This window comes from Falco punctatus (assembly GCF_963210335.1).
Source record: "Falco punctatus genome assembly, chromosome: 3".
Classification (NCBI taxonomy): domain Eukaryota; kingdom Metazoa; phylum Chordata; class Aves; order Falconiformes; family Falconidae; genus Falco; species Falco punctatus.
Genome location: NC_137582.1, coordinates 59,893,322 through 59,919,491, shown reverse-complemented (window position 1 = coordinate 59,919,491; position 26,170 = coordinate 59,893,322). Strand labels below are relative to the sequence as shown.

General features: G+C 41.6%; 1 protein-coding gene across 2 annotated transcripts in view; it reads right to left on the bottom strand.

Moving 5' to 3' along the window:
• Window positions 1-26,170, bottom strand: part of ARHGAP28 (Rho GTPase activating protein 28) — an 88,728-nt gene that overhangs the window by 27,687 nt on the left and 34,871 nt on the right. For both annotated transcript variants that reach the window (XM_080378985.1, XM_080378986.1), the window contains exons 2-3: window positions 10,914-11,116; window positions 6,085-6,302 (exon numbers count right to left, since the gene is read on the bottom strand). In XM_080378985.1, coding sequence (XP_080235111.1) covers window positions 6,085-6,302; window positions 10,914-11,116 — 421 coding nt within the window. The remainder of the gene's footprint in view (window positions 1-6,084; window positions 6,303-10,913; window positions 11,117-26,170) is intronic.

Genomic DNA, 26,170 nt, shown 5'->3' with positions numbered 1-26,170 from the left:
GAGCAAACCAGAAGAGCAAGGAAAATGTGGAGATAAGGTAGGTAGATAGTTCTTTAGTAGTTACCATCATTGTAGATGGTGTAAAAACAAATCATTCGAGTATCAAAGCAACTAAATTCTATTGTCAGCCCTGCAAGTAAGGGAAATAAAGGGAAAAGAAGATAGCCTTGTAGTTCTAGTCAGGACACAAGTTGCCCATGGTTTGGATATATTAATATTTCCAAGCGCTGTCATCGCAAATGCCTTTTCATGCACGTAGCTCTGTGTTAGTGATTCTTCTTTAATTAGGACACAATTTTCTTATGCATTTCTCAAGTAAAACGTTTCTAAAACTCTTGAGGAGTGGTAGCTGATCGCAATGTACAGGGTTGGGCTGTTAGCGAGCACAATGCTTCATTTCCTCCCTCCAATAACAAAATCATCTTTTCCCTCCATTTGTATTCTGCTGTTGATTTTTCTGGGCTTCAAGTACTAGCAGAGCCAATAGCTTCTGATGGAAGCAGTGGGGTACCAGCTGTAAGGAAAACCAGGCCACTGTGGTTAACAAACCATCCAATTTAAATCTCAGTAGCGTGACTCTTTGTCGAACCGGCTGTGTGTAGGTCTGTCTGAAGCAGAGCAGAAGCACCTCAGCTGCAGCATGCTGTTCTGCCAAGGCGTCACTCTTGGATGAATGAGGTAGTGCAGGTGCTGCCTTTTGCCTGCAGGTATCATGGCACCTTTCCACAGTGGTCTTTTCGAGATAAAAAACCCCAAACACCACCAAACAAAAAAAGGAAATTGCAGCAAGGAGACTATGATATAATCGTCATCATGGAAACATCGTGGGATAACTCACAAGACTGGAGAGCTGCAATGGAGGGCTACAAACTCTCCAGGAGGGATAGACAAGGAAGGAGAGGTGGTGGAGTAAGTCTGTATGTCAGGGAGCACTGACTGCCTAGAGGTGAATAATGGTGGCAATAGGGCTGAGTGTTTATGGGCAAGAATCAGAGGCAGGGCCAACAAGGCGGACATCCTGGTGGGATTTTTTTTCAGACCACCCAACCAGGATGAAGAGATACCTGAAACCTTCTACAAGCAACTGGGAGAGCTCTCCAGATCACTAGCCCTTGTCCTCATGGGGAGCTTCAACCTACTGGGTGTCTGCTGGAAATGCATTCAATGGACAAGAAACAGTCTAGGAGGTTCCTGGAGTATGTGGACAGTCACTTCCTGAGACAGCTGGTCAGTGAACCCACCAAGGGAGATGCCCCACTGGACCTGCTGTTTACAAACAGGACTCGTGGGTGATGTGGTGGTCAGAGGACGTCTTGGACATAGTGATCTGAGATGATAGTTTTTGATTCTCAGAGAAGTAAGGAGGGGGGTCAGCAGAATCACTACCTTGGACTTGCAGAGGCCAGCTTTGCACTATTTAAGAGCCTGACTGACAGAGACCCTTGGGAGATAGTTCTGAAGGGCCAAGGGGTCCATGAAGGCTGGACATTATTCAAGAAGGTAGTCTTCAAGGCGCAGGAGCAAGCCATCCCCATATGCCAAAAGACGAGCCGGCAGGGGAGGAGAACGGCCTGGCTGAACAGAGCCTTGGCTGGAACTCAGGGGAAAAAGGAGAGTTTACCACCTTTGGAAGAAGGTGTAGGTAACTCTGGAGGACTGTAAGGATGTCACGAGGTTAGACAGGGTGAAGATTAGAGATGAAAGCCCAGCAGGAACTCAGGTTGGCCTCTGCCATAAAAGATAACAAAACATGGTTTTACAAATACATTAGAAACAAAAGGAGGGCCAAGGATAATCTTCATCCTTTATTGGACGCAGCAGGGAACATTGCCACAAAGGGTGAGGAAAGGGCTGAGGTACTTAATTTCTTCTTTGCCTCAGTCTTTAACACTAAGACCAACTCCTCTCTGGGTACTCAGCCCCTTGAGATGGAAGATGGGGACGAGGAGCAGAAGGCAGTCCCCACAGCCCACGAGGAAACAGTTACTGACCTGCTGCTCCACTTAGACACACACAAGTCTATGGGGCCACAAGGGATCCACCCCAGGGTACTGAGGGAACTGGCAGAAGAGCTCACCAAGCCACTCTCCATCATTTATCAACAGTCCTGGCTAACCGGGGAGGTCCCAGAAAACTGGAGGTTAGCCAAGAGTGACGTTCACCTACAAGAAGGGCACGAAGGAGGATCCAGGAAAGCACAGGCCTGTCAGCCTGTCCTCGGTGCCAGGGAAGGTTATGGAGCAGGGCATCCTGAGTGCCATCATGCAGCATATGCAGGACATCCTGGGGATCAGGCCCAGCCAGCGTGGGGTTATGAGAGGCAGGTCCTGCTTGACTAACCTGATCTTGTTCTCCGACAAGATGACCCACCTAGTGGATGAGGGAAAGGCTGTGGATGTGTCTACCTGGACCTTAGCAAAGCCTCTGACACCATCTCCCACAGCATCCTCCTGGGAAAACTGCTTGCTCATGCCTTGAATGGGTGTACTCTTCTCTGGGTAAATGCTAGATGGACAGCTGAGCCCAAAGAGTGGTGGTGAATGAAGTTTCATCTAGCCGTTAGCTGGTCACAAGTGGTGTTCCCCAGGGCTCAATATTGGGGACAGTTCTGTTTAATATCTTTATCTATGATCTGGATGAGGAGATCGAGTGCCCCCTCAGTAAGTTTGCAGGTGACACCAAGGTGGGTGGGAGTGTTGACCTGCCTGAGGGCAGGCAGGCTCTGCAGAGGGATCTGGACAGGCTGGACCGATGGGCCGAGGCCAGTTGTATGAGGTGCAACCAGGCCCAGTGCCGGGCCCTGCCCCTGGGTCACACCAGCCCCACGCAGCGCTACAGGCTGGGGCAGAGCGGCTGGGAAGTGCCTGGTGGGAAAGGGCCTGGGGGTGCTGGTCACCAGCCAGCTGGACATGAGCCAGCAGTGTGCCCAGGGGGGCGAGAAGGCCAACAGCATCCTGGCTTGTATCCAAAACAGTGTGGCCAGCAGGACAAGCGAAGTGATTGTCCCCCTGTACTGGGGCACTGGTGAGGTCACACCTTGAATACAGTGTGCAGTTTTGGGCCCCTCACTACAAGAAAGACACAGAGATGCTGGAGTATGTCCAGAGAAGGGCAATGGGGCTCGTGAAGGGTCTGGAGCACAAGTCTTATGAGCAGCAGCTGAGGGGACTGGGGTTGTTTAGTCTGGAGAGGAGGAGACTTGGGGGGAAGCTTATTGTTCTCTACAACTACTTGAAAGGAGGATGTAGGCAGGTGGGGGTCGGTCTCTTCTCCCAGATAGCAAGAGACAGAACAAGAGGGAGTGGCCTGCAGTTATGCCAGGGGAGGTTTAGATTGGATATTAGGAAAAAATTCTGCAGTGAAAGGGTTGTCAAGCATTGGAACAGACTGCCCAGGGAAGCAGTGGAATCACCATTCCTGGAAGTGTTTAAAAAACACACAGATGCAGTGCTGAGGGACATGGTTTTGTGGTGGACTTGGTAGTCCTGGGTTAACAGTTGCACTTGATGATCTCAAAGGTCTTTTCTAACCTAAATGATTCTATGAAATATGGCTTAATTTCATTTCAGTCCACTTGTGTGGTTGAAGGAACAATCCTGCCATAAGGGGATGGATCTCACGGCAGGATGAAGAAAAAGCACCCTTTCTCTGTGTTGACCCATAAAGGTAGACACCAGGAAGTAATAACAAAAAATCTAGCAGGCAGGCTTTTTTTTGTTGTTGGGTTTTTGTTTGTGGGTGGTGGGGTTTTTTTGTTTGTTTGTTTTTAGTTGTTTTTTTTTCCCCCCAGAACAGAAAGAAGAAAATAGAGCAAATCTGTGCTTCCCTTCCCTTTTCCCCCACTCTGGATGACAACTATTTATGCCCCTTCAGTGGTTCCCTAAATCTCATCTCAGGTGACCCTAGTGAGCTAATCACCTTTTCTCTCATCATTAGCCAGAGAAGAGACTCATCCATCCTGTGACCCACCCCTCCAGGCTCCTGCCATGCTTGGGTTGGGAAGAAGGTGTAAATCCATTCTCCTAATGGGGAGGATTACAGAGTTATGTAAAACAATTAGAGCTGTTTTGCTATGTGCAACATGTTTAGTTCTTCCCTTCCCAACTGAAAAGGAGCATAGGAAAGAAAAACTCCTGCACGTCATTTCAAGGAGTCTTTACCAGCCTCTTTTCAGCAGCTGTGCTGACAAGATTTACCCCTCCCAGTCCCCTGTTGCTCTTCTTTTTGGCTGCGTTGTTTTTAATGTGGATCACTTTCTCAAACTCATTCATTACAAAGATTCACTGACAGGTGTAGAGTCATGCCCAAAGAGGCAGCAGAGCATGAGGGACTGCTTCAGCTGATACCTCTTACAAAGGACTGCTAGGGAAACCCTCAGGCCAGGGCACAAGACCCCCTGCAGTGTGTTTATCCCTGAGGAGCTGATTAATTAGGACAAAGTTTCTAAATCCCATAATAAGCAGCAGAGATAGGAGCAATGGTCAATGGGAATGCCAAAAGGGTGTTGGGAACCTTGCAGGCTTTTAGAAATACAATCTATTCTTTGGTCCATTGGAGGGAGGTGATGGTGCGCTCTGCTGCTGTATTTGGGTATCTGTGTTTAACATGTAGGTAAGCATCCTGCAGAACTGCACATTTTTTCGTGGGAAGAAGAATTAGTATTCAGTCTTATTTCCCAGACTTTCACAATGCAGAACTACTAAGTGTGTTGAATTTCAGAGCAGGTAAAACTGATTTGAAGGGCAATGGCTCTGAAGCTCCTGATTCCTTTAGCAAGTGAGAAACTGAGATGAAAAATAAGCAGGTCAAAACCAGATCAATAATGTGCTCATCCAACAAAATGGGTACAACATTTATTTGGCTGATTGAAATTTATTAGGAGATTTTAGCTTTATTATGGTTTAAAAAAAGTTTAAATACCTTAAGGTTTACAAACACTTGAATCAGGAGAATTGTGCTAATCTAATAAGAAGTGACATCAGCTTTTTAATGTTCATGCAAACATGCACAATGATTTCTCATGCAAGGAACTCTGCCCCCAGGAAACTACTGAATGCTTCTGGATATATTTGTGGGATATGTGCAAGAAGTTCAAAAGAGGCCAGATACTTAAACTGGAGACAAGCAAGTTAACTCCCAAACCACTACATCTTTGTAATTTTAATATAACTATGCAGCCACAATCTTGTTTCCTAATTTTAAGTTTTAAATTTATCCAGGACACCAAGGCTTGAAGAGAAGGCAGGACAAATAGAAAAGGACAAAGCAATTGCATAATGAAAAAGAGCTTCTTGGAGTTTTATAATGGCAAGAACTTTAATATTAATTGCAAAGATGAGCTTGTGAGCTTATTGGTGACTCCCATTTAAGATACCATGAGTGACATACGTGAAGTCATGCATGTTGCTTTGAGCATTGGACTGAACTCACATATTTGACTGCATTCACCAGTCAAAACATGTAAGGATAGGAACTGGTGCATTTAGGGCTATTTTAATGGAAACGTGGATGAAACCAGCAGATGTAATGCTGTTTTCTGAAGCCATGAAGTGAATGAACAGTTACTAGATTCTCATTTGCTTCAAAGTGAAATGTAGCTGCCAGTGTACCAGTTGCAATCATGCTGGCAGGTGTTTAATTGCTTATGCATATTTGAACCCCAGTTGCTTCATTACAGAAGTTTTACTTCACCACTGAGACTGCTGAGTAAATAGCAAGTGTCCCCAGAAACCAGCAAAAATTTGAATAGCTGCCAAGAGTAACTCACCAGTTTCCAAAAAATAAAGGAGTAAATGTTAGTCTTGATAGGAGATTGCAGGAGAAAGGCTGGCAACAGATACAACATTATGTTACAGGTTAGTTGCAAAAGTGTACACGATCTATTTCATATGGTTTCTTCCTTACCTCTCAAAATGTAATAAATACAGCATTAAAAGTCTGGACTTAATGTCAGGAACTGCTACTGTCTGTCTGTACATTGTCAGCAGAAAAGGGTTCCTGTCTGGTAGAAGCTTTGACAACCTACTTGTGAAATGCATGAAAATTAAGCTCAAAAGCATTCCCTAGGATGTATTAGCTACTTACAGAAGACTCATTGGTGCCAAAGATGTCTCGCACATCCCGGACTGTGTGCTTGTTCTTCTTCCTTAGGGTCTGAGTGTAGGTGTTGTACCTCTTCTGTACGGCGGCAGCTTGAGTTCGGGTCAGAGTGGACAGCAGGGCTTGGCCATCCTCCTCCTCAGCTCCCGAGATCAATGTAGATAAACCTACATCTTGCAGCCATTCTGCCTCCAGCTCCCCTTCTGTGGAGGAAGAGAATGTTACCAGGCCTGTCAAGGCAGGGAGAAGGGACCGAAGGAAGGGAGGTAGCATGATGGACCACTGCCTTAGCCTTTACCTTGGGAAGCCTGTACTCCTAATCTTAAGCCACAACTTTAAGTTAATTTAGTTTTGTCAACATACTGTTAACTTTTGGTTTGGCGGTGTCTTCACAGGTGGGGCTTAGAAGAACTGAAGAGACATTTTTAACCTGTGCATCAACATACTCGTGTGAAGAAGGCAGTAGAATAACTAGCCTGACACAGCAAGGTAGCTAAAAACTAATGCCTCATTCAAGAGCATAAATCCCCTCAGTTACCATTTTTACCATGTTGTACCATATGAGGCTATTTCGCAGGTAGAAATTTAATTGGTATTCCAATTAGAGTAAGCAAAAATGCTGAAGCAGTGTATGCAACACAATAATGTATTTGCACACTAAGGATGAGATCTGAGATGCCAGAGAGTCAGCCGGTAATCAGACACCTAGTGAAGATGCCACACTGAGAGAAGTGTGATGTCCACCTAGTCCAATTGCCTGTTTTGAAAAAGATGATTAAGAGCTAGAGCTGTTCACTAAAAAGCAAGGGTCAGGTAGGGGTAGGTATCAGAGCGTTCAGGTAGAGGTGGAAGATGAAGAAATAGCTATCCTTGCATGCTAGGTACATCCTGATTTCTGATAATTAAAGATTGGCTAGCACCCTGCATCCTAGCATTTCTCGATATCTTGATTAGTGACTAATTTCTTCTTAAATCCTATTCAATACCTGTTTCTCAACTGGTTCAACAGCACAGCTGGCTCCATAGAAAGATTACACACTGTGTGAAAAAGCATTTTTGTTTCTGGATCTACCTGATATGTGGGAAGATTATGGCATCTTCTCAGAGAGCCAAACCTGCAGCCCCCCCACACCCCACCCCCAAATCTTGCCATGCAAAGCCAATGGAGGGTTTCATCTTGCTGCCTGTTACATTAAATCAATATCCCCTGTCACTGTAAAACAAGGAGAAGCTCCCAATCTACCTTCTCCAAATTATTTAGCAATTTTAAATTTTGCCATCATTGATTTTTTATTTGTCTGCTTTTTAAAGCAAGCAGTCACAGTTTTTTAAAGTCTCTCTTCACACAGGAGATTTTGAGGTCCTTCATTTTAGTTCTGTGAACAACCCTAGCTCAGCAATATGCTGCTTGAGACAAGACAATAATTGCATTCCAGCTTTGGCTGAAGAAGAGATATTACACATAAACACGTCAAACAGGAAATGGATTAATGTGCAGCATGTTCTGTAAAACAACTAGTCAATGCACTTATTGTTCCTGTCCCAGCACTGGTCTTAATGGCAGGTTGGTATTTCCACTCTCCCTTTATTGCCTTTTCTTGACATCAGAATGCAGGCAGATTGATAGATACCAGTTTGTTGCACTTTGGCAGTTAGATACACAAAAATGAAAATTACAGGACTGGGCTGTAGGGACAAGTGAAAGCTTCCTACACATGTGCCATCACTGACTTCATTGTTAACTGCCTCGTCTCTTTCAAAGCTCTACTAAAATATCTGCTTCTAAACCCCTTGCTCTGCTAGGCAAGGGCGCGACCAGCCCTGTATCCCATGAAACAGCTTGTCTCTACTCTGATCCTTTCTGTATCCACCGATAGGATGACAGGCTTTTCTTTTCCCTTCTTTGTAAGGTTTGAACCAACAGTTCTTCTGCCTTCCTCAGTCTTCTTTCTAACAAGGTATTTTTTCATTTCCATGTGTTGCTGTTCTAGCCACATCCATTCATGTTTCAGTTTCCTAATTATATTAATTTTGGCTTTTGTCCTCCTGACACATTCTTTCCAAGAATTCAGTTTTTAATCAAACTTGGCTTTCATGATGCTATGAACAATAATAAAACAGACATGAAATTCTGCCTGCTTACCAGCCACCCTTGTGACTTGTTTTCTCTGGCTTTTGCCCTTTTCCTGTTCCAACCACTCACAAACAATAGACTAAGAAATAACGACAACAACCAGAGAAGTAAAACTATTACAGAGAAGGAATTTCTGCATTAGAAAAACCTCAAAATTTTATGACGCATAGGTTTAAATGAGGACTAAAAGAAAAACATATTGTTTTACAAAACAATATTTTTGTAGTGGTAGGTACATATACAGCAGGGTCTTGATACTGTGTTTGATTCTGCTCCACCAGAAGACAAACAGATAATTGAGAAGGTTCTCTTTCTCTCATAGACATTGCTAGGCAAGAGGTGTGCCTTTCTTTGAATTTCAGATATAGCCTCAAATAACTCAAAGCATCCCAGCCTTGTAACACCAAATTTTAAAGCAGTTCTGCACATCACTCCCATCTTAAATACCCCATGACTTCCTCTTCCCTTACATTTTCATCCCTTGTATCACTTGTTACAATCTTCTGTTCTTTCTTGACAGTAGTTATTAATATCAACAGAGTAAGTGTGTTAATGTCTTCTCCTTGCACACATGGTCTGGGAAAAAAAAACATCATGTGGTTTTGACAGTACCAGTGGTGCCTGGCTGCTATCACCTTTTGGCTTCCTTCTTAAGGATTCTGCATCTCTTCCTCTCAAAGACATCTCAAAAGGGTGATGAATATCTGTTTTTATTTTGCCCTGAGGACTTCCACATCGATTTTCAATGTTTTGATTCTTGGCAAGGAGTACTACCAAGGAGCTGAATAGAAGTTACCATTATTTCCAAGATTTATAATTCCAGACTGAATGTATTCCTGAAGTTATTAACTAGGACAAGCACTGCTTGGTTGTGTATGGGTATATGCAATATATGTGTGTTTAAAACAATAGTATGAAGGTAAATGAAGTGTGGAGATGTATTGCATTTCACCTTGCAGTTTCATTTTTAATTCAGGACAGAGGGGAAAAAAATCGATGCAATGTAATGAGGTGTAATTGGACAAAGAATAACATGGGACTGCAGCTCAGCAGTGATGAAACTGAAAAAAGTTTCCTAGAACATGGAAGATTGGCTCCTGTATTGCCTTGTCCTACTAACTTACCCAGCTTGGTAACTCACAGGTATATGACATTCCCCTGATCGCGCAGACAACTCAAGGACACCCAATTCAGGCTGACAATTGCATGAAGGAGATGTCAAGAGTTTCACAATCTCTTTCTGGGGTCTACAAGCTAGGGAGTATGATCAGATGTATTTACCCAATAAGGTCAATTTGATTGAGGCAGACTGTTTTTCTGCCTTCCCATAACAATAAACACAAAGTTTCAATGTTACAACTCAATCTATTTTTATTTGAGACCACAGGCCAGCACAAAGAAGTGCAGTTTGGATTTAAGCTGTCAGACTATAACCCTCAGAGTGGACTGAGACTTCTGGTGAATGGAGGTCGTCTCCTTTTGCTTCCAGGAGAGTCCTACTGGGAACTAGTGAGTGGGAGGTGTTCCCCATGGAAATGGTACATGCTTGGAACTAGATATCTCTGTGTGGGGTATTTATTGGGAATGATTATGTATTTGGTTGCTTAAGAAAGTAGCACTTTTTTCTCCTTTCCCTCCTTTTTCCTGGTAGCAGAATTAATAATATCTCATTGCACGTCAAGGTAAGAAAAATACACCGTCACTCATGTTAATAATTGTATGGAAAGAACACACCATTGTTTCAAAATCTATCCCTAGATCAGTAGTTACCAGACTAGTGGTCATGATCCACAAAAGAGTTGCAGCAGTGATCAGTGGGTCGTGACCTCAAATTCGGTTTCATCCTATAGTAACACCTGGTATTTCATGTTGCACAATATAATGTATTTGTAAGAGGGGTCATAACTGGAAAAAATGAGAAGTACTGTTCTAGATGTTATCACATCATCTAACACAAAGGTGCATTACAACAAGCTAGTGCAGACTACTGCATGTTTTTCCAAGTACATTACAAAAAAGGACAGGGGAAAACATTAAGGTAAAAGAATGAGGTAGTAATACCTTCAGCATGATTTGTATAAGTGATGAACGAATTTTAACAAGCAGGGAGTCTGAATGATGTAGGCATCCACATATTCAGATCTGTCTCTAATCTCTCCTTGAATTACATCTAAATTGGGCAATCTCAGAGAAACAGGCAATTATCAAATTTCTGGTAGTACCAAATGATATCTAACTAAAAACTGCTTCGAGACTTTCATAACTTTTGCGATATATCCTACTAAAAGCCAGAAAACTGAGAATTCCAATCTACCAAATGAACTTTTTTGTCCTTTTATATGGTTTTGTTTAGTTTATTTATTGCTGGAGGCAAAGTTTTCATTTAGTGCCTCTCTTTTCTGAATTACATAATATGTGTTCTCCTGAATGAAATCAATGCAAAACACTTCACTTCAGAAGTAAATTAACTGCAGCAGTGCATAAACCAAATTATTGTGTCTTTCCAGTGACATCTCGTACACTGGCTGTGATGTTCAGGAAGTGGAGCTACAATGATCATAGACCCAGCCTAGCACTTTTGCTCATACTTGGTGGTAGCATGAAGATGGGAGATCAGGGCATGACTAAACAGGTGAGGCAAAGCCAAGGTGTGAGGAAGGAGAGGTATTTGTGCACTCACCATCAGCAGGTTTGAACTCCAAGAGCGTTGCTTCTTCAGATCCATCTTCACTGCTCTCCTTGATGCTTTCCACTTCGCACCAGAAGTCCTCCATGGAGGTGCTGTCCATGGAGGCCTGTGAGCTGGAGCGACTGAATGGAGGAGGAGGTGCTGACTCATTGGAAAGCATCCTGTTAATTCTTCGACAACGAGGGAGAGACTTTCTGAAAAGAGATAGCAATGAAAATAAAAATATCTTTCTCTCATGTTAACTTGTACCCTGCAAACAGAGCACACAACTAGGGCTTCACCGGTGACTGTACCACGGAGCAGGGAACAAGATGTTGGAGGCAAAGTGTGCAGTTCTGGCAATCTTCATGGTATCTGTTGCTCAAAACAGTTATGGCTGGAAATCTGTTTTGCATCTAATAATCTCTCTCTTTAATGTCCTTTAGTGGTTTATGCCCTAGAGGGGGACCTAGGGGATGTAATTTCTATTTCTAACACTGATATCTGTCTAATGAAACATTGGAAAAGTACTTTAGCTTCTTTGTGCCTCAGTTTCTCTTTCCATCCCTTCCTGTTTTGCTTACTGGCTGAAATGCTTCAGTGCAGACTTTGGGGAAAAATAATCAGACTTAAGAACCCTGAAATACTTTACAAACTCATCTTGGCTTCAGAGAAGAATTAAAACGTTAATTCAGAAGAATAATGACCTCTTATTTGATAATCCTTTTAAAAAAATTCAATTTTCTTAAATTAAACTAAAATAAAAGAAATAGTAACAAAAGTTGTCTTTGAAATGAAATAGTATGTTTTAGGCCAAACAGAAGGTTTTGATCACAGGTTCCAAAAAAAATTATGATTCACTAAAAATCAAATTTCAAGTTAACGATTCAATACAGTGATGGAATCAAAACAAAGAATTTTGTTCCTTCCTCCTTTGTTCTTGTTTTTTCCCACTGTAAATCCTTGCAGCTGAAGACAGTTATACAAGTCCATTCAAAATCTTATAAAATACCCACCACAAAAGTCTTGTCTGACTTTGCTCTTTCACATTATTATGGCTGCAATATTGTAAGCAGCTTTTTAAGTGTAATTACAGTAGTTACAGTAAACAGTAATAATAACTACAACAATATTTGTACAAAGGAGTTAGGACATAACGTAATTATTGCAGAGAACTAGACACAGGAATTAATGGAAAATTCTGTCATAAGGTCTTCTGGCCTTCACTTATCTGAATTAATTCAAACGCAGTTTCCCTTTCTCTTCCTTTTCTTTATGGCATCATCCTGCCAACAGGCCTTTGTTTAAAACCACAGGCATCACTTTTACTCCACTAAAAAAAGAAAGATATTTCCTTTTCAGTATTTCCCTCCTTGTCAAAGTTTTTGGAATGGCTGTATAAGCAATATATTATTTAATAAAGCTGACTGGGCCTGCTTCTCCCCCTTTGTGCAGCTGCCTCTGCTGCATCCTCCCTCACCAGCAAAGGGCTGGCTGCTTCCTCGGGGCTTCTGGAGCCTCCTCACTTTGGCTGGGTGGTCCCAGGCCATTCCTTCTGGATCAGTTCTGAGCCCCAGGCTGGGGAGCTGTGGTGTAAACAATGGAGCACAATAAATCCTGCGGTAGACATTATCAGTGCTTTAAAAAGGCAAAGCTCAGGCCTTTGCCTCTCTTTTGAACACAGGGAGTTGTAATACCAAGGATTCAGCTGCCAAACCTGCCCAGCTGCTAGGGAGCAAAGTTTTCGGATGGGTGACAGTATTTCAGCAGAAGAAAATGTACTATGATGTTGTGGAGACGTCCTCTGGGAAAAGAAGTGCTATCTTCAGTGTTTTTATCCTTTTTTTCCTCATAAACAGCAAATGATTGTTTGTTTTTAAACAAAGCACTGAAACTGTTATTGTTTTAATTAGGAGAAGCCACAGTCACCAAATCTGAGAAGAATTTGTGACACAAGTGTGGTTAAAGCTATTTGAGTGCTTTCCATGCAGCTCTCCCTCTGGGGAGATGCGAGTGTCTTAGTTGGCTTTTGTTTGCAAAACTTCAGATGACTGGGGTACTGATAAAGCGTAATTACTGGAATTATGTACCTGCATCTGGAATGATCTTCCCTGCATCAGCAAGGGGAAGAAAACAAAAAAATCATGTCTCACAGGACTTAAATGCCATGAGTTGATACTGTACTGAGCATCCTCAAGCAGAGGTTTTAACCATCAGAAGCAAAACCCTTGAGAAGTAACCAGAAAAACCTCATCTCCTCAGCTGGGAGCTGCTGGGGACAGGGGAAACAGTTCCCACCAGCCAGTTGCTTACTGCTGTGAAAAACTACGTGCTTTTGTGTTCACTATCACCTTTTAAACAAATAAGGAAAAAGGCAAAACTTCCTGGCACTCTAACAGGGTCTGGGGCCCCTTTTCACTGGGCACTGTACAAGCAGAGTGAGACGCTGGTGTCAGGCGTGCAGCCTGTCTCTCACCAGCCTCTCCTTTAGCTTGGGGCTCTGCACGAGACCCCCACGCTGCCTACCGTTGCGTTGAGCAATTCATATTCCTGTTTAGTATAGCCCTTTCTGAAAAATAAGTCCCTGCATCTGCTGTATGGCACAGCCCAGAGCTTCCACACCAGCAACTGTAGGAAGGAATGCTTTTGCTGGTCTGGAATCAAACCCGTGCTGGGATGAGAAGAGGGCTTTTTCCCTGATAGCGTCACTGCCTCCATCATTCAGTCATGGTCAGGGAATTTAAACACATCCTGCCCTCCCAGTGTGAATCTTGACCGTGACCCTTGTGCTCTTTGTGTACCACACCAGACTAATCCTTGGGCTTTGACTCCATCAGCAGTTCAGCCAGCTCAAACCAAGGCTTTTTATTTCACCATATTAGGAAGAAAGAGGCTTGGCGGGTCATTTCTTTTCTCCCCACAGCAAGTACGCTATTTTGTAATATTACCATACCAAAAAGCTAAACGCAAAACACAACACGTAGCATGGCAACAACTGCTGTGACAACCAGCTTTACCAAATACATGTAAGGTTCCTGAGTAATTAATGTGCATTTATAACAATATTAAAAGTACAGAGCTGATTTGGAAAATCAGCTGAACAAAGTCTCCTGAGAACCTCTTATATGAGGCTTGTTATCTCAGCCCAGATTAAATCAAGCTGTGTAAAATTCCTGTAACAAGAAAGGTTAGGCAGAGGTGCTTTATCCTTATTGGTAAACAGCTGAAGTTTGCTTCCAGGTGGTCTGGCACAAATCTTCTGCAATTATTCTGAGCCTGCCTATTAAAAGCTCACAGGTTTGAAGAGACCCACATACCTGTGGCTTTTGTCCTGGAGGAAGTGGCCTTGCTTTTAGGTGATAATGGCAGTTGTCTCAATTTCTTCCAACCAAAGCTGCTTGAAACAGTTGGTGGCGTTTTTTTTGGTTTTGTTTTGTTTTGTTTTTTTTTCTGGGGGGAGGGTAATATATCCTACTGAGGAAGCAAAGCATATTCTTCACTGCTTTTAATTTGTTCTTGAAGGATACTGAATGAGGACTGACTCAACAAGCTGCCTGCCTGTCTCAGAAATAGCTCAACAAGCCCAGGTTGCCTGTCACCTGGGAATTCTTGTAGCAGAAAAAAACTATGTTGCTGATACTTCTTTAACCCTCAAGGTTTCCTGGGTTGTTTGCTCTTTTTCTCAGAGTCTGTAGAGAAGCTTACAAAGATAAAATATTTTCACTGAGCTGGATCTGTTGCTCTTACAGAACAGTTGAAAACCAGTCTTGTTAGGTAAGTAGCAATTATGAAGCTCATGCTCAGTTTCATTTGCTCCCTCACACATGCGCAGTGGTGAGCTAATCTGAAGGGCTGACTAAATTAAACACAGGAGGGATCCCAGATCCTGGCTTCCTAGATGGAAAATGCTGGGAGAGGAGCCTGAACCTTAAAGTGCTGAGCAAAAATTACAGTGGCTTCACTGAATAAGCTGAAATTGTTTTCAAGGTGAAATTAAAAAAAAAAAAAAAAAAAAAAAAAAGCCACGCAGACAGAAATCCAAATCCTCAAAAAAGGAGAGGAAAAAAAAACAAAAACAAAACGAAGGGAAAGGTATATTACAAAGGTCAGTGTTATCAAACAGCTCCTCTATTTCAAGATATAAAATCTCCTGGTCACAGGAGACAGGGTTAAAGAATGCCACTAAGGAGAAATGTGATGACATCACGTAGAAAGCTTCCTGTGGAAACACTTTTTCAAGGAGCAGGGTATTTCCATGGGGCACAAGGAGGCTGATTCAACTGTGTGTGACTCTGGTTTTGCCCTGGTGTATGTTTATAACACTGAAGAAATGCAATAGCTAAGCAGCCCTACTGAACCTATATTTTATGTTCCATATATCAAGCAGAAGTGTGCTGTTCAGGATCTGACAGCACACATCGATTTCAGGATAGTCAAGCCAAATACAATACGCAATTCTTATCCTATCCCCAAAGTGAAGGTTTGTCAAACGACAGGAAGCACTAGTTCAGTGACACCTAATGATTGCTCACGAGCTGAGTAATGATCAAACCAGACTTGTGTTTTCAGTTTAATTAAGTAATGGGTGGTAAAGAATCCATAAAACAAATGGGAGCAATAAAGCCATCTTGTAGTTAAAACCAGCATTTAATCCTTGTTTACACAGAGAGACAGGACATCACACTCTTATGGGCCATTACGCTTCATTTCAGTCAACGGATCCTGAATCAGCGTCATCACAATTAGTCACGTTTATAGGAACGGGGAAGATGAAGGAAGCAAATTCTCCTGGTCATTTTAGGACTAAGATCCACCTTTTCATATTGCAATCATTCGATCAGTATAGACACGTGCTTAGCTCTTCCCAAATGTAAAAAAGGGGATGGTAGGTTGCATTGACAGCAAAACAAAATATTTTCCTCTTTATGAAGAACTGTATCTTTCTCTGTTCTGAATTGTTAGGAACCAGTCATGTACCAGTATTTCTCCTTTTTAAAATAAAAAGTATATAAATTCCAGGGAAAGAAAGAATCCAGCAATTGGAAATAGTATTTTTGTGCACAGTTCACGGCACAGTTCACTTTTGCCCCAAATCTCTCATCTTCTGGTTCCTTCCTGGAGACCCTGTTCCAGCACTGTTTGCTGTCTGCTTGTTTCCTTCTCGCCGTGCTTGGTGGCTTCTGCTCACAGGGAGGGGTATATCTCAGACAATATTCCCCCAATGCTGACCGCACGCTTCTGTTTCTGATTATCTTGCAGATGTTAGGCAAGTTATAGACAGCGGATTCTAAAATATCCCTGTTCTTTCTCTAACATCTAGCATAGAAAATATTCAACCTGTCAGGCTCATAGATTTCATGGAGGTGTCAACCAGCCTACCTCATAACAAAGTGCTGGAGTGAGAAGCAGAATAGGGCTTTATTTCATTAGCAATTTTCTCATCCTGTTGCCCAGCAGAATTCCAAAATCATATGAATCTCATTGCTCTTTGTTACAAAGGCAGGTTTGAAAAGAAGCTGAGTTACCACCTTACTGTGTTGGCTAGACTTGAAAACACAGGAATTCAGTACTACACATGTCTTTGTATTCTACAAAATGTTCTACAAAATATGTTCCTGTCAATCATTTATTTTACTTCTAAATATGCTTTTCTGCCTCCACAAATATTTTTTTTTGGACCAAAAGGACTTGTTCAATGAGTCTTAAGATTTAAAGACTTAAAAGAGAAAAGACTTATAAGATTTAAAGGATTTTAAAGAGTTTCATTTATTTGTAACTCATCTGCAATTCATCAAGGTACTAATACGAATCAGGAGGTTCAGTTGTAGAATCTGCACACCAGTGTTACCTACCCACATTTAAAAACGCATTTCACCGTGGGTTCTTCAGCTCTCTCTTACACAACTTTTTCACTGGTGGTACAGAAGTCCCCTGCCTGTGACAAGGGCCACATTGTGACCACTCTCTGGCTGAGCATGGAGATTGCAGAAGAATCTCCCTCTGTGTGTGTATTTCAATGTGAAGGCTTTCACAATCAGACCCTTTGAGCTAGGGGAGTGCAGGGAATATACTCTGTAGGTATTGCCTGCTGGCAAGTGACCTCTGGGAACGTGACCCAGACCTCTCCTCCATACTGGCAATCACATCACTTCAGCGATGTGACAGAGACAGTGCACTACATGGCTTCAATGCATCTGTCAAAATCTGAAAGGGAGTCTATTTTGTCTTCTTTCTCCTAACAAGGCTGTTCCTGAAGGGCAGCAGGGATTCCCAAATGATTAGCACTAACAAAAGTATGTTTTGTTAACCATTTTTTAAAAAAAGTGCATTGGAAAAGAATTCTTTTCATATACATTAAAAGCAAACAGGATAAGCCAGTTTTGAGTGCTGAAGACTTAAGGATGTGAGCAGATCATGGCAGAGTACACGAGATGTACTTTTCAGTGGGTATGGGCAAGATAAGAAGCATCAGGACATGGCCACACACTGTCGTGTTGTAGCAGGCAAAAGCTCGTTGTGAGCAGCCAGTTTAAATACCTTAAACACTTCCAACACATTTTTGTTGTTAGAAGTGGCAAATTCTTTTGTTGTGTTGGTGCTTGCTTCAGTCCAATTGCTTTTAAATAAATAAAAAAAAATATCTACATATCTAGGGGAGACGAAAGTTTTCCAGGAAGAAAGATAGGCATGTGGGCCTTGTACTGTGGGCTTTGGAAATCCCTTGCTTCCAGGAAATGTTTGATCTATTGTGAGTGTACAATACAAATGATTTGTGCCTGAGCATTGAACCCACTGGATGTGACAGTTCACTGTACGTATGCCCTGGAGCTGAGGAAGGCCTCCAGGAGTGCTGGGCTCACTGAGCACGCGCTGTACAATTTACCCACTCCTATTGAGCAGATGCCTCCAAAACCTTCAGCTGTCTGGCACTCATCCAGAGGGATCCCTAAGTAGCTGAGCACCCCAAAATCCAAGGCAAACCCTTCAAATTCCATCTGGACTAAATTTGAAACCAAAATGCATGGCAGTTCTGGATTCACTGCTGTAACATTGCTGGTCCTTGGTGTGCATTACTCAGTTAATTCATTCTGCCAGCTTGGTGCAAGCAGCTGCCTAGTGTCTTACCTGAAGTAGCAAGCAAAGATGAAGCAGAGTCACACAAACAAAAAGAAGAAGGACAAATGGAGTAGATTCTGCCTAAACTCTCATACTGCACAAAGTTTGCTGTTCACTGCATGGACTCAGTCCCTCCTCAGAGAGCTATCTGTAGTAGCAAGGAAGCTCTGACAAAAGGCGGTGGGAAAGCTGTATTTCTCTTTTGCTTTCTACTGCTCTGGCAGCATCACTCCTAAGGTAAGCAACAGCCCTGTAAGCACTCCCTGGGGGCAGCAGTGTCTCAAGCCAATTGGAGTAGGTCAGACCGCTACACATGCAAGTGCAACTACAAATACCAAGGAAGTTAGGAGAAGGAGGGTAATGTGCAGACTAATCCAGAATCTTCTGTCACAGTAAAATTGATAAGCCTTTGCCAGCAACTCACACTTCGCCAGACTCATTATTTTTAACACAAGAGGATCCAGTTTAAACTGCAGGAAATGCACAGGTTCAAGAGCTCTGATGAGGCTTAAATCATTCAACAAGCAAAGAAGCAAACCAAGTAAAACCCACAGGGGATTTAAACTGGACAGTGTTAAAAGCTCTTCGCCTCTAGAAGCACAAACTAGATTTTCTAAAAAAAAAATTAAAATACTCATCAGGCACAATGAAACACTGAAACATAAGGGGTCAAGCTTTCTACAGCTTTCAGTATAGCTTCTAACATTGCCTGCATTTGTATGGCAATTGTGAAAGAATATATACTCATTTTTATTTAAGATCACTCTAAAGGAGCTATCCTTTCAACCAGCATGATTATGATCATTAAGGAACTTGCAATATTTGTAAGAGTTTCTCTCTCTAAAATACTTCAAAAGACAAATTTAGACATATTGGCTGAATTAAGGTAACAAGATAAAGAACTGGACCATGCTATCTACTGGAAGGCATCTAATACAAATACATACATTGTAAGTGTAAATACTTAAAGGTCCTGACATAATTAACGAAGGGAGGTGGATACTTCTAGAGAGTGAACATGTAAACTAAACAGGAGCTCGAAGTAATGCAATATATCTTTGAAGATTTTTTTTGTGCTTAGTTTTAAGTGAAGCCCAGCAGTTGCTTTCTTCCTTCCTATAATTAATGCACCCTTTTAAGTAAATGTCACCACCCCACCCATTACATTTTTTTAAAAGGCTTCAGGACCTAAGCAAACAAGCAGTACTTATCTTCATGAGCTATTGGGTTTTCCTTTATATGTGTTTTAATGCATATGGAAGGCAATGGGGAACTACAAAATATGAATATGTAAATTCTCTAATGTATTAATTTATATTTTAGTCATGAATGGTATTGGTTACCCTGCAAATCATGAGAAAACATTTTGAACATTGTGCTTAATAATATTCACAGGACAGGACTGAAGCAATGTAAAGCAAAAAAATCAAACTTTTAAGGCTAAACAACACAAAGCAACAACTTTTAAAGCCACTTCATTGAAAAAATTGCTTATGTGGTGAAGATACTCTTAAATCTTTCGACAGAGTGGGGAGCAACTTCACATAGTCACTATAAAAATCTTGGATCAGATTCTCAGAGAGTAATAAACTGTTACAACCCCACTGGCTCAATTTATCCCTTATGTTTAAATTCAGAAAATCCTTCTTTGTGGTACTGCTAATGTTAAAGTTATTACAAATCACAAAAATTTCATGAGCAAATGTACTTCTCACCATTTTTCTCAGCAGCTCTGGGTTGGCTGTCAGGCAATTCTGAACTCTCAGCTTGTATTTTCCATGGTGTATTGTAATTTGTGGCATACTGAATCAGTCAGAAGGAATGAAAAATTTGCTGGAAAATGCTGTAGCCAAATAAAAATCAAGATGTGTGCATAATTCTATTTTTTTTCACTCAAGCACATTGGTAAAGTTTGTATGAGTTACTTCAGAAAGAGCCTCAAATTTGCTGAATAGGCTGTTCTTTTGTTAATAAGACTACTCAATAAAGCGTTATAAAGAATATGCAACGAATAAAGCAATGCAGGTGAATCTTGAAGAATATGTAAAACCATGCTCCTACCTTTATGTGAAGAAATATGGTTGTGCATCAGGTGGAAAATGATGAAAAGTGCACCAACATGAAAACTCTTATCAAAGTCCTGAACAATTTGTAACTTTGTTCTGGATGTCTTGATGCAATGTGAGGCCTCATTTCTACCTCTATCTCCCTTTCCATTCCTCCATCTGCAACCATCCCTGAACCTTGCCTCTTTCCCTTCCTTTTCCATTTTACAGAAAGCAAGTGCTACTGGGCTGGGTGAGAGCCTTCCTCAGAGGCAGAGCAAGCAGGGAAGCTGATAAGGGCTCTCTGTGCAGAGAGGAGGTGACACCAGTGCAGCACAGGGGGACCTAACACATAGGGTGAGGGATGGGGATTGCAGGTGATGAGTGTGTTCTCACGTTTCTCCTACAGCATTTGACCATCATATTTCCTTATCAGAAGAAGTCACACACCAGACCCTCTTTCCATCCAGTTCTAAATATTTATAAAAAGCCCAGAGGCAAAGCAACCAGGGCACTTCACATTCTAAAAAAGTAAATTACTAAAAAATCCCAAACAGCTAGGCAGTATTAACAGAAGTAAATCCTCTTGGCTCTGCTGAACCAATGGAAGTTTTGCTAATGCGGCACACATTTCACCTTCAAGCTTTAAAAAGCAAGCTATATTAGAAGAGGTTTTTGATCTAAATTTTTGAGGCAAGCAATGAACAACTCATTTATTACTAATTCACTCAGTTTAGTTTTGGGCAAAATTTTAGGATGTTGCAATTGCTTTAAAATTAAATAGCAGTATATTATTTGGTAACCTCTCCCATTCAGGACATCAATAACTCTAAAAGCATAACTGTGTAAGCATAAAGCTGAATTTAAAGCAAAAGTTGGTAGAAGACTCCTAGTTGAGCTTGGTCTAGAGAATTTTTATTTATAATGTAGGTACAGAAATGTGTTGGCAACTGTGAACCTCTTCAGTTCCCAGATGAGTCTAGTAGCATTACCAGTACTATGGAGGGTCATGGAGAGATGATGGGAGATGTAACCCTAAGAAAGGATAGAGGACAGCTGAAGATGAAGAGTGGAAGCTAAAATTTGGTGGAGACAAATACGACAGCCAGGGAACACCAAGTAGAAGATCATAGGTCTCCAAAAAGCAGAAATTCCCATTTTCAGAGGAAACAATGGACCGCAAAATCTAATTTGGTTTATTATATTCTCAGGTCTTCAACAGAGGAAAGAGAAGTGAAAGGAAATAAAATAAAATAAACCCAATGCATTTTCTTATACTTTGGTTATACAATGCCATCAATGGAGGATAAAAGCTTTTCTGTGATCTTGAAGTGATTTCTAGGCTTATGTTAAAGAGATAGAGGGAACGTCATGGGAATTGTCAAGGCAACACCCTAAATTTCTAATGGTATTTTTCTAATTTCTATTCAAATGTTTGTACTATGTGCCTGTGAAAAACGCGACCTTTCTATGTAAGGAGCCAAATGAATCAGTGATGATTCCAAACCTCTTGAACTCCAGTGAGAGCTGGAAATGTATGACTAAGTTACACTTCTTTACAGTGCCCGTAAAAAAGGCAAATAACAGAATAAAAAAAATCACCTCTTAAATGGGGATACTAGTATATGATGCACAGCAGCTTTCCAGTTTCCTTCAGCTGACTTTTTTTCTCCTGCTTATATTATTTTTGAGGTTTATCTCAAATATGTCACCTATAAGCACTCTGAGGGAAGCTTCAGCATGCCAGGTATTTCAAAGCTAGCTTTTCAAATATACTGCAGCTCCTGAAGCTCTTAGAGCGACAGAGACCACTAATATTTACAAAACATGGTGTCTTTTCCACAGTTCCTCAGTGACGTGAGTAATTCTACAAGCAGCCCTGCTGAAGCTAGCCAAATTACTCTTATGCACAGAGTTTGGAAGTTTAAATGACTTAGTACTGATGCTGGGGGAACGAGATATAGCTCTTGGAAATCTCCAAGGAAAATGGGCTCTTGTTGGAGGGAAACCTTCAGGACTCAGAAGATACAGAGGGACAATATTACCTTAGTTTCAAGCATCTTAACAGAGGTGCAAAATGCCCATTCACATTCTCCTGGGAAGTAGAAAGCTTAGACAGCCCGGAACCATGCTAGAATGTTCTACAGTACCGCTGCTAGACATCATGTATTACAGGAAGGGATTATCCTTGGCTATTTTGACATTTACTCATTTGTTCTGGCTTGTTCTAGACTTTTCTGAGTTTGCACCAGTGTCACAGCACTCTCCAAACTATCAAGCTGTGATAAAATCTTTTTACTATCTCATACCAGCATACTCTTCATACAGTCCCTCTGCTGCCTTCTCCTTGTCTTGCCTCATCCTGGGCATGTGTTCTCTCCACTTCTTCCTCAGCTGCTCTCTCTTCATTGACTCTCAACCACTTCACTTAACCAGCCACAGCTGCACCTTATCTACTTCGGCCAGCCCGCTGCCCCTGAAGCCAACCCATGGTTGTATATTATCAATGCTAATTAACCCAGCTTCGTTCCTCTACACACCAGACGAAAGGAAAGGAAGAAAGGAAAGAAAGAAATGGATAACTGCCATTTTAAGCTGTGCTGAGTTCTCCTCAGTCACAGCTGGGAGTCTGAAGCCAGATATCAAATCATCATGTAATGGATAATAACAGCAGAACCAAGAATATGGTAACTACTAAACACCCCAACTACTCCCTGTAGCATTTAGTTAACAATACGGGCAAGAGCTAATTCATCATAACAGGACCACAGAGATCTCAGATAAGAATTACAGAAGGAGGTAAAGTGACATCTTTAAAATCACACAAATGTTTTGCCACAGAAAGTTAAAAATACAAAAGCTAGTTCGTGACTTAAAGCTATGGTACACCATGAGTAATAAAACTGCTAATCTTCTCTAAGTCTTACAGAGTTTGGCTGACGTTTCTAACTGAGCTTTGTCAACCCTGTACATATTCTTGGCTGCATAGACTCTAAAAAGTAATTAATATTGCTATGCAAACGTAGTAAATCATGTTTGAAAGCTCACATGCTCACATCAAATGAATACAACTAAGCTCTTGTGCCCTCTGTCATTGTGGCTACATGCTCCTCTTCCCACTCCTGCCTGGATAAGAGCCATGATCCATGATAGGAGGTGAAGATTCACCAGGCGTTCATCCATCTTTTAATGATCGTGTTAGATCTTTCACTCTGCAGGCGCTTTATGAATGTTGTGGAGCTGTAATGTTATCCTTCCCACGAGGACACCGAATTACTTATCCATGCTTTTGATATAATGCATCTTGGCTGAACTGTTGCAGCTCTCTCATTCTGGAAGATTTCCAGTCAAGGGCTATATTTACATCAGTTACAATTGATTCAAAATGCTTCCATAGGATCTTGAACAGGCTAACACATCTTCACAAGTTTAATCCAAAACAGGGACGATATATGTCTTTCCAGTAAAACAGGGGAATAATCATGCTTGTACCTCTAGTTCTTTGGCTTGAATTGGTATCCCTGGTTGGTATTCAGCCACTGCTTGGACCAATATCTTTTCCAGACTGCCAGACAGCTACAGATTGTACTTCCAAAGGGACTAAGGTGGGCAGTCACCTCACTCCCATTTTCAGAAAAGACTGAAAGATTCAGGGGCACAAACCCTAATGGATTTACAGGGAGAGTAAATGCTCCTGCACAGTAAGTCAGTTTTGACTTAGGCTTTTAAGTCACAGAAGCACTTCTGAAAATTTGCCTTCATTACACTCTTTGTCCTTGGAGGAATTGTTTTCTGTGAGCATTAAGTTTGCACAGTTTTCTGGGATTTTGACCACCTAAATTCAAGCCTTATTTTTTAAATTTGGCATTGATTAACACAGCTGTTATTTATTCTTTTGTTTGGCAGGAGTTTCTGCAAGACTGCCATAAAGTCAGCCTGTTTGTATTGTACTGTACTGTTAACGTCCTTTTCCTTTATGACATACATACACAATATCCTAAGGGGAAGATTACTATACATATATATGAATTCATACCCACGTATAAATATACGTATGAATACACAGCAAAGATGGGAACAAAGGGAGGGAATATTTTAGTAATCTCCTAAAAGCTTTTGTGAAAAAGTCTAGATAACACATAAAATGGAATGTTTTGTATGTTAGGAACCAGGGGATCAACATTAATTTGCTGCTTAATGGAAGTGTAATTCAAGATAAGAGCAGAACAGATCTTATTCAAAGCAGTTGGAATCATTTGGGTGGGAGAAAGATCTGTCAAATTAAGAGGCTGCTGTATCATTATGAACCCTTACACATAGCTTACCACCTAAGGTTTTCCAGAATAATGCATCTGAAGAGACTTTGTAATAAGAATGAATTAAAAGAGTTGAAAATGCAACATCACTTAGAGTTGTTAGGTTAATTTTCATCATAGTTTGGTCATTATCTTAAAACAGCATCAGCAGCAAAGAATTCCTAGCTATCTGGAGACATTTACATTGCTGTGCCTCACAGAGGCTTTCCGAATGAGGAATCACTTTGTAATTGCCCTGCAAAGCCCTGCCTGAAAAAGCCTTAACTCCCAAGAGTGAGCTGCCTTTTCATTGCATGGACAGGATCACTTCACTGAGAAGAAACAGGAGCAAACCTGGTGATGGGAGATCCCTCAGAATTCTTCCATTCAGATGAAAAAGGAGTCACAAAATCACAAAAAGCCGTTTGGACAATAATTTATGCCAGCAAGCCCTAGCTGCCTTCCTGACAGCACACTGCTGAAACTCATAATGACACTGTATTTGCTGAGGAAACCATTAGTGCTAGAAGTATAAATGTCCAGTAGGAATTTCACAATAATCCTGCTGATCTGATTCTCTTTTCTAAACAAATCAATCAAGGATCTAGGTAGCAAAAGTAAAATCTGCAGGGCTATTGGCTGCCTGGATTTCCTTTCAGTAAGACTTCATGTTTGACAAAGGAAAATGAAAGTACTTGCTCTTTCATCCCGATCAAAGTAAATTAAAGTGTATTATGTACTCGTCAGATTGCACCACGATCATCATATTGTGCTTCTCTGCAGCATCTGATGCCATTGCAGACATTCCTTTGGTCCCCAGTATAGGCCTCGTGCTGCCCCTACACAGGGAATAGCAGGGGAAGAAATCCTTGAAAAGTTTTCCCCAAGGCAAGGAGTCCTGTTTCTGCTGGTGGTCATGACCCCATCTCATGATATTTTGCTGCAGGGGGACTTCGGAACCGGAAAGGTTGCACTGGCCATTTCAGCGTGTGCAAATGGCCATGGAGCAAGAACTGCTAAAAGCAACTCCCCGAACACTCCTGATGTTTGCTCTGGAGGTGCAGAGCTGTGAGAGCCCTGCCAGCCAGCCAGTGGGAGAGAAATCCTCTGGAATCCCTCCTCTCATCCAGTGAGGGATGAGAGAGCCTGTTTGCGAGTACTGGGTCGATGGTCTATTGTTTGCATGTAGTTAGAATACATAAACAAGCTTTCAGTTTCCTCAAAGCAATGTGGACAAGTCCTAGTTTCCAGCTCCCTTAAATTTCTCCAGCTTTCATAACTGGGTAAGCAGTTTAGCTGTTCTTCACCACCAGTCCTCTGCTGCCCTGGATTTTAATCTGGTTACCAGACATAAGCACCTTCAAACCGAAAGCAACCACTAGAAAGAGCCTGCGCTTCCTGCAAATCCCTGCCGGCCAAGTCTACAGAACTGAGCCAGATTTGAGCACAATTTGAAAAATGTGGATTAGGATAATGCATTTGTGAATGTAGAAGTACTTAGTATCATTTAGCCACGTCATCCGTATGAACACATCACTTGACTTGTTAGACCTGGCTTTCCTCCTGTGGAATGGTATAAGACATAATTTTTTTCTTTCCTTATAGTTAGGTTAATATAAAGCTCTGCTTGTGCAAGTTAGTCTGGTCATGACACTTAGCTGAAATACACATAATTATCAAAAACATCTACATGACATCAGAAGGCAAAAGTTGAAAAAGGCAAATTTCTGACCCCTAATCAAATGAAAGCAAAAATAGGAAAAACTGATTATTCCAATTTGAAGTAAAGATTCTGCTCCCTCTGGAACATTAT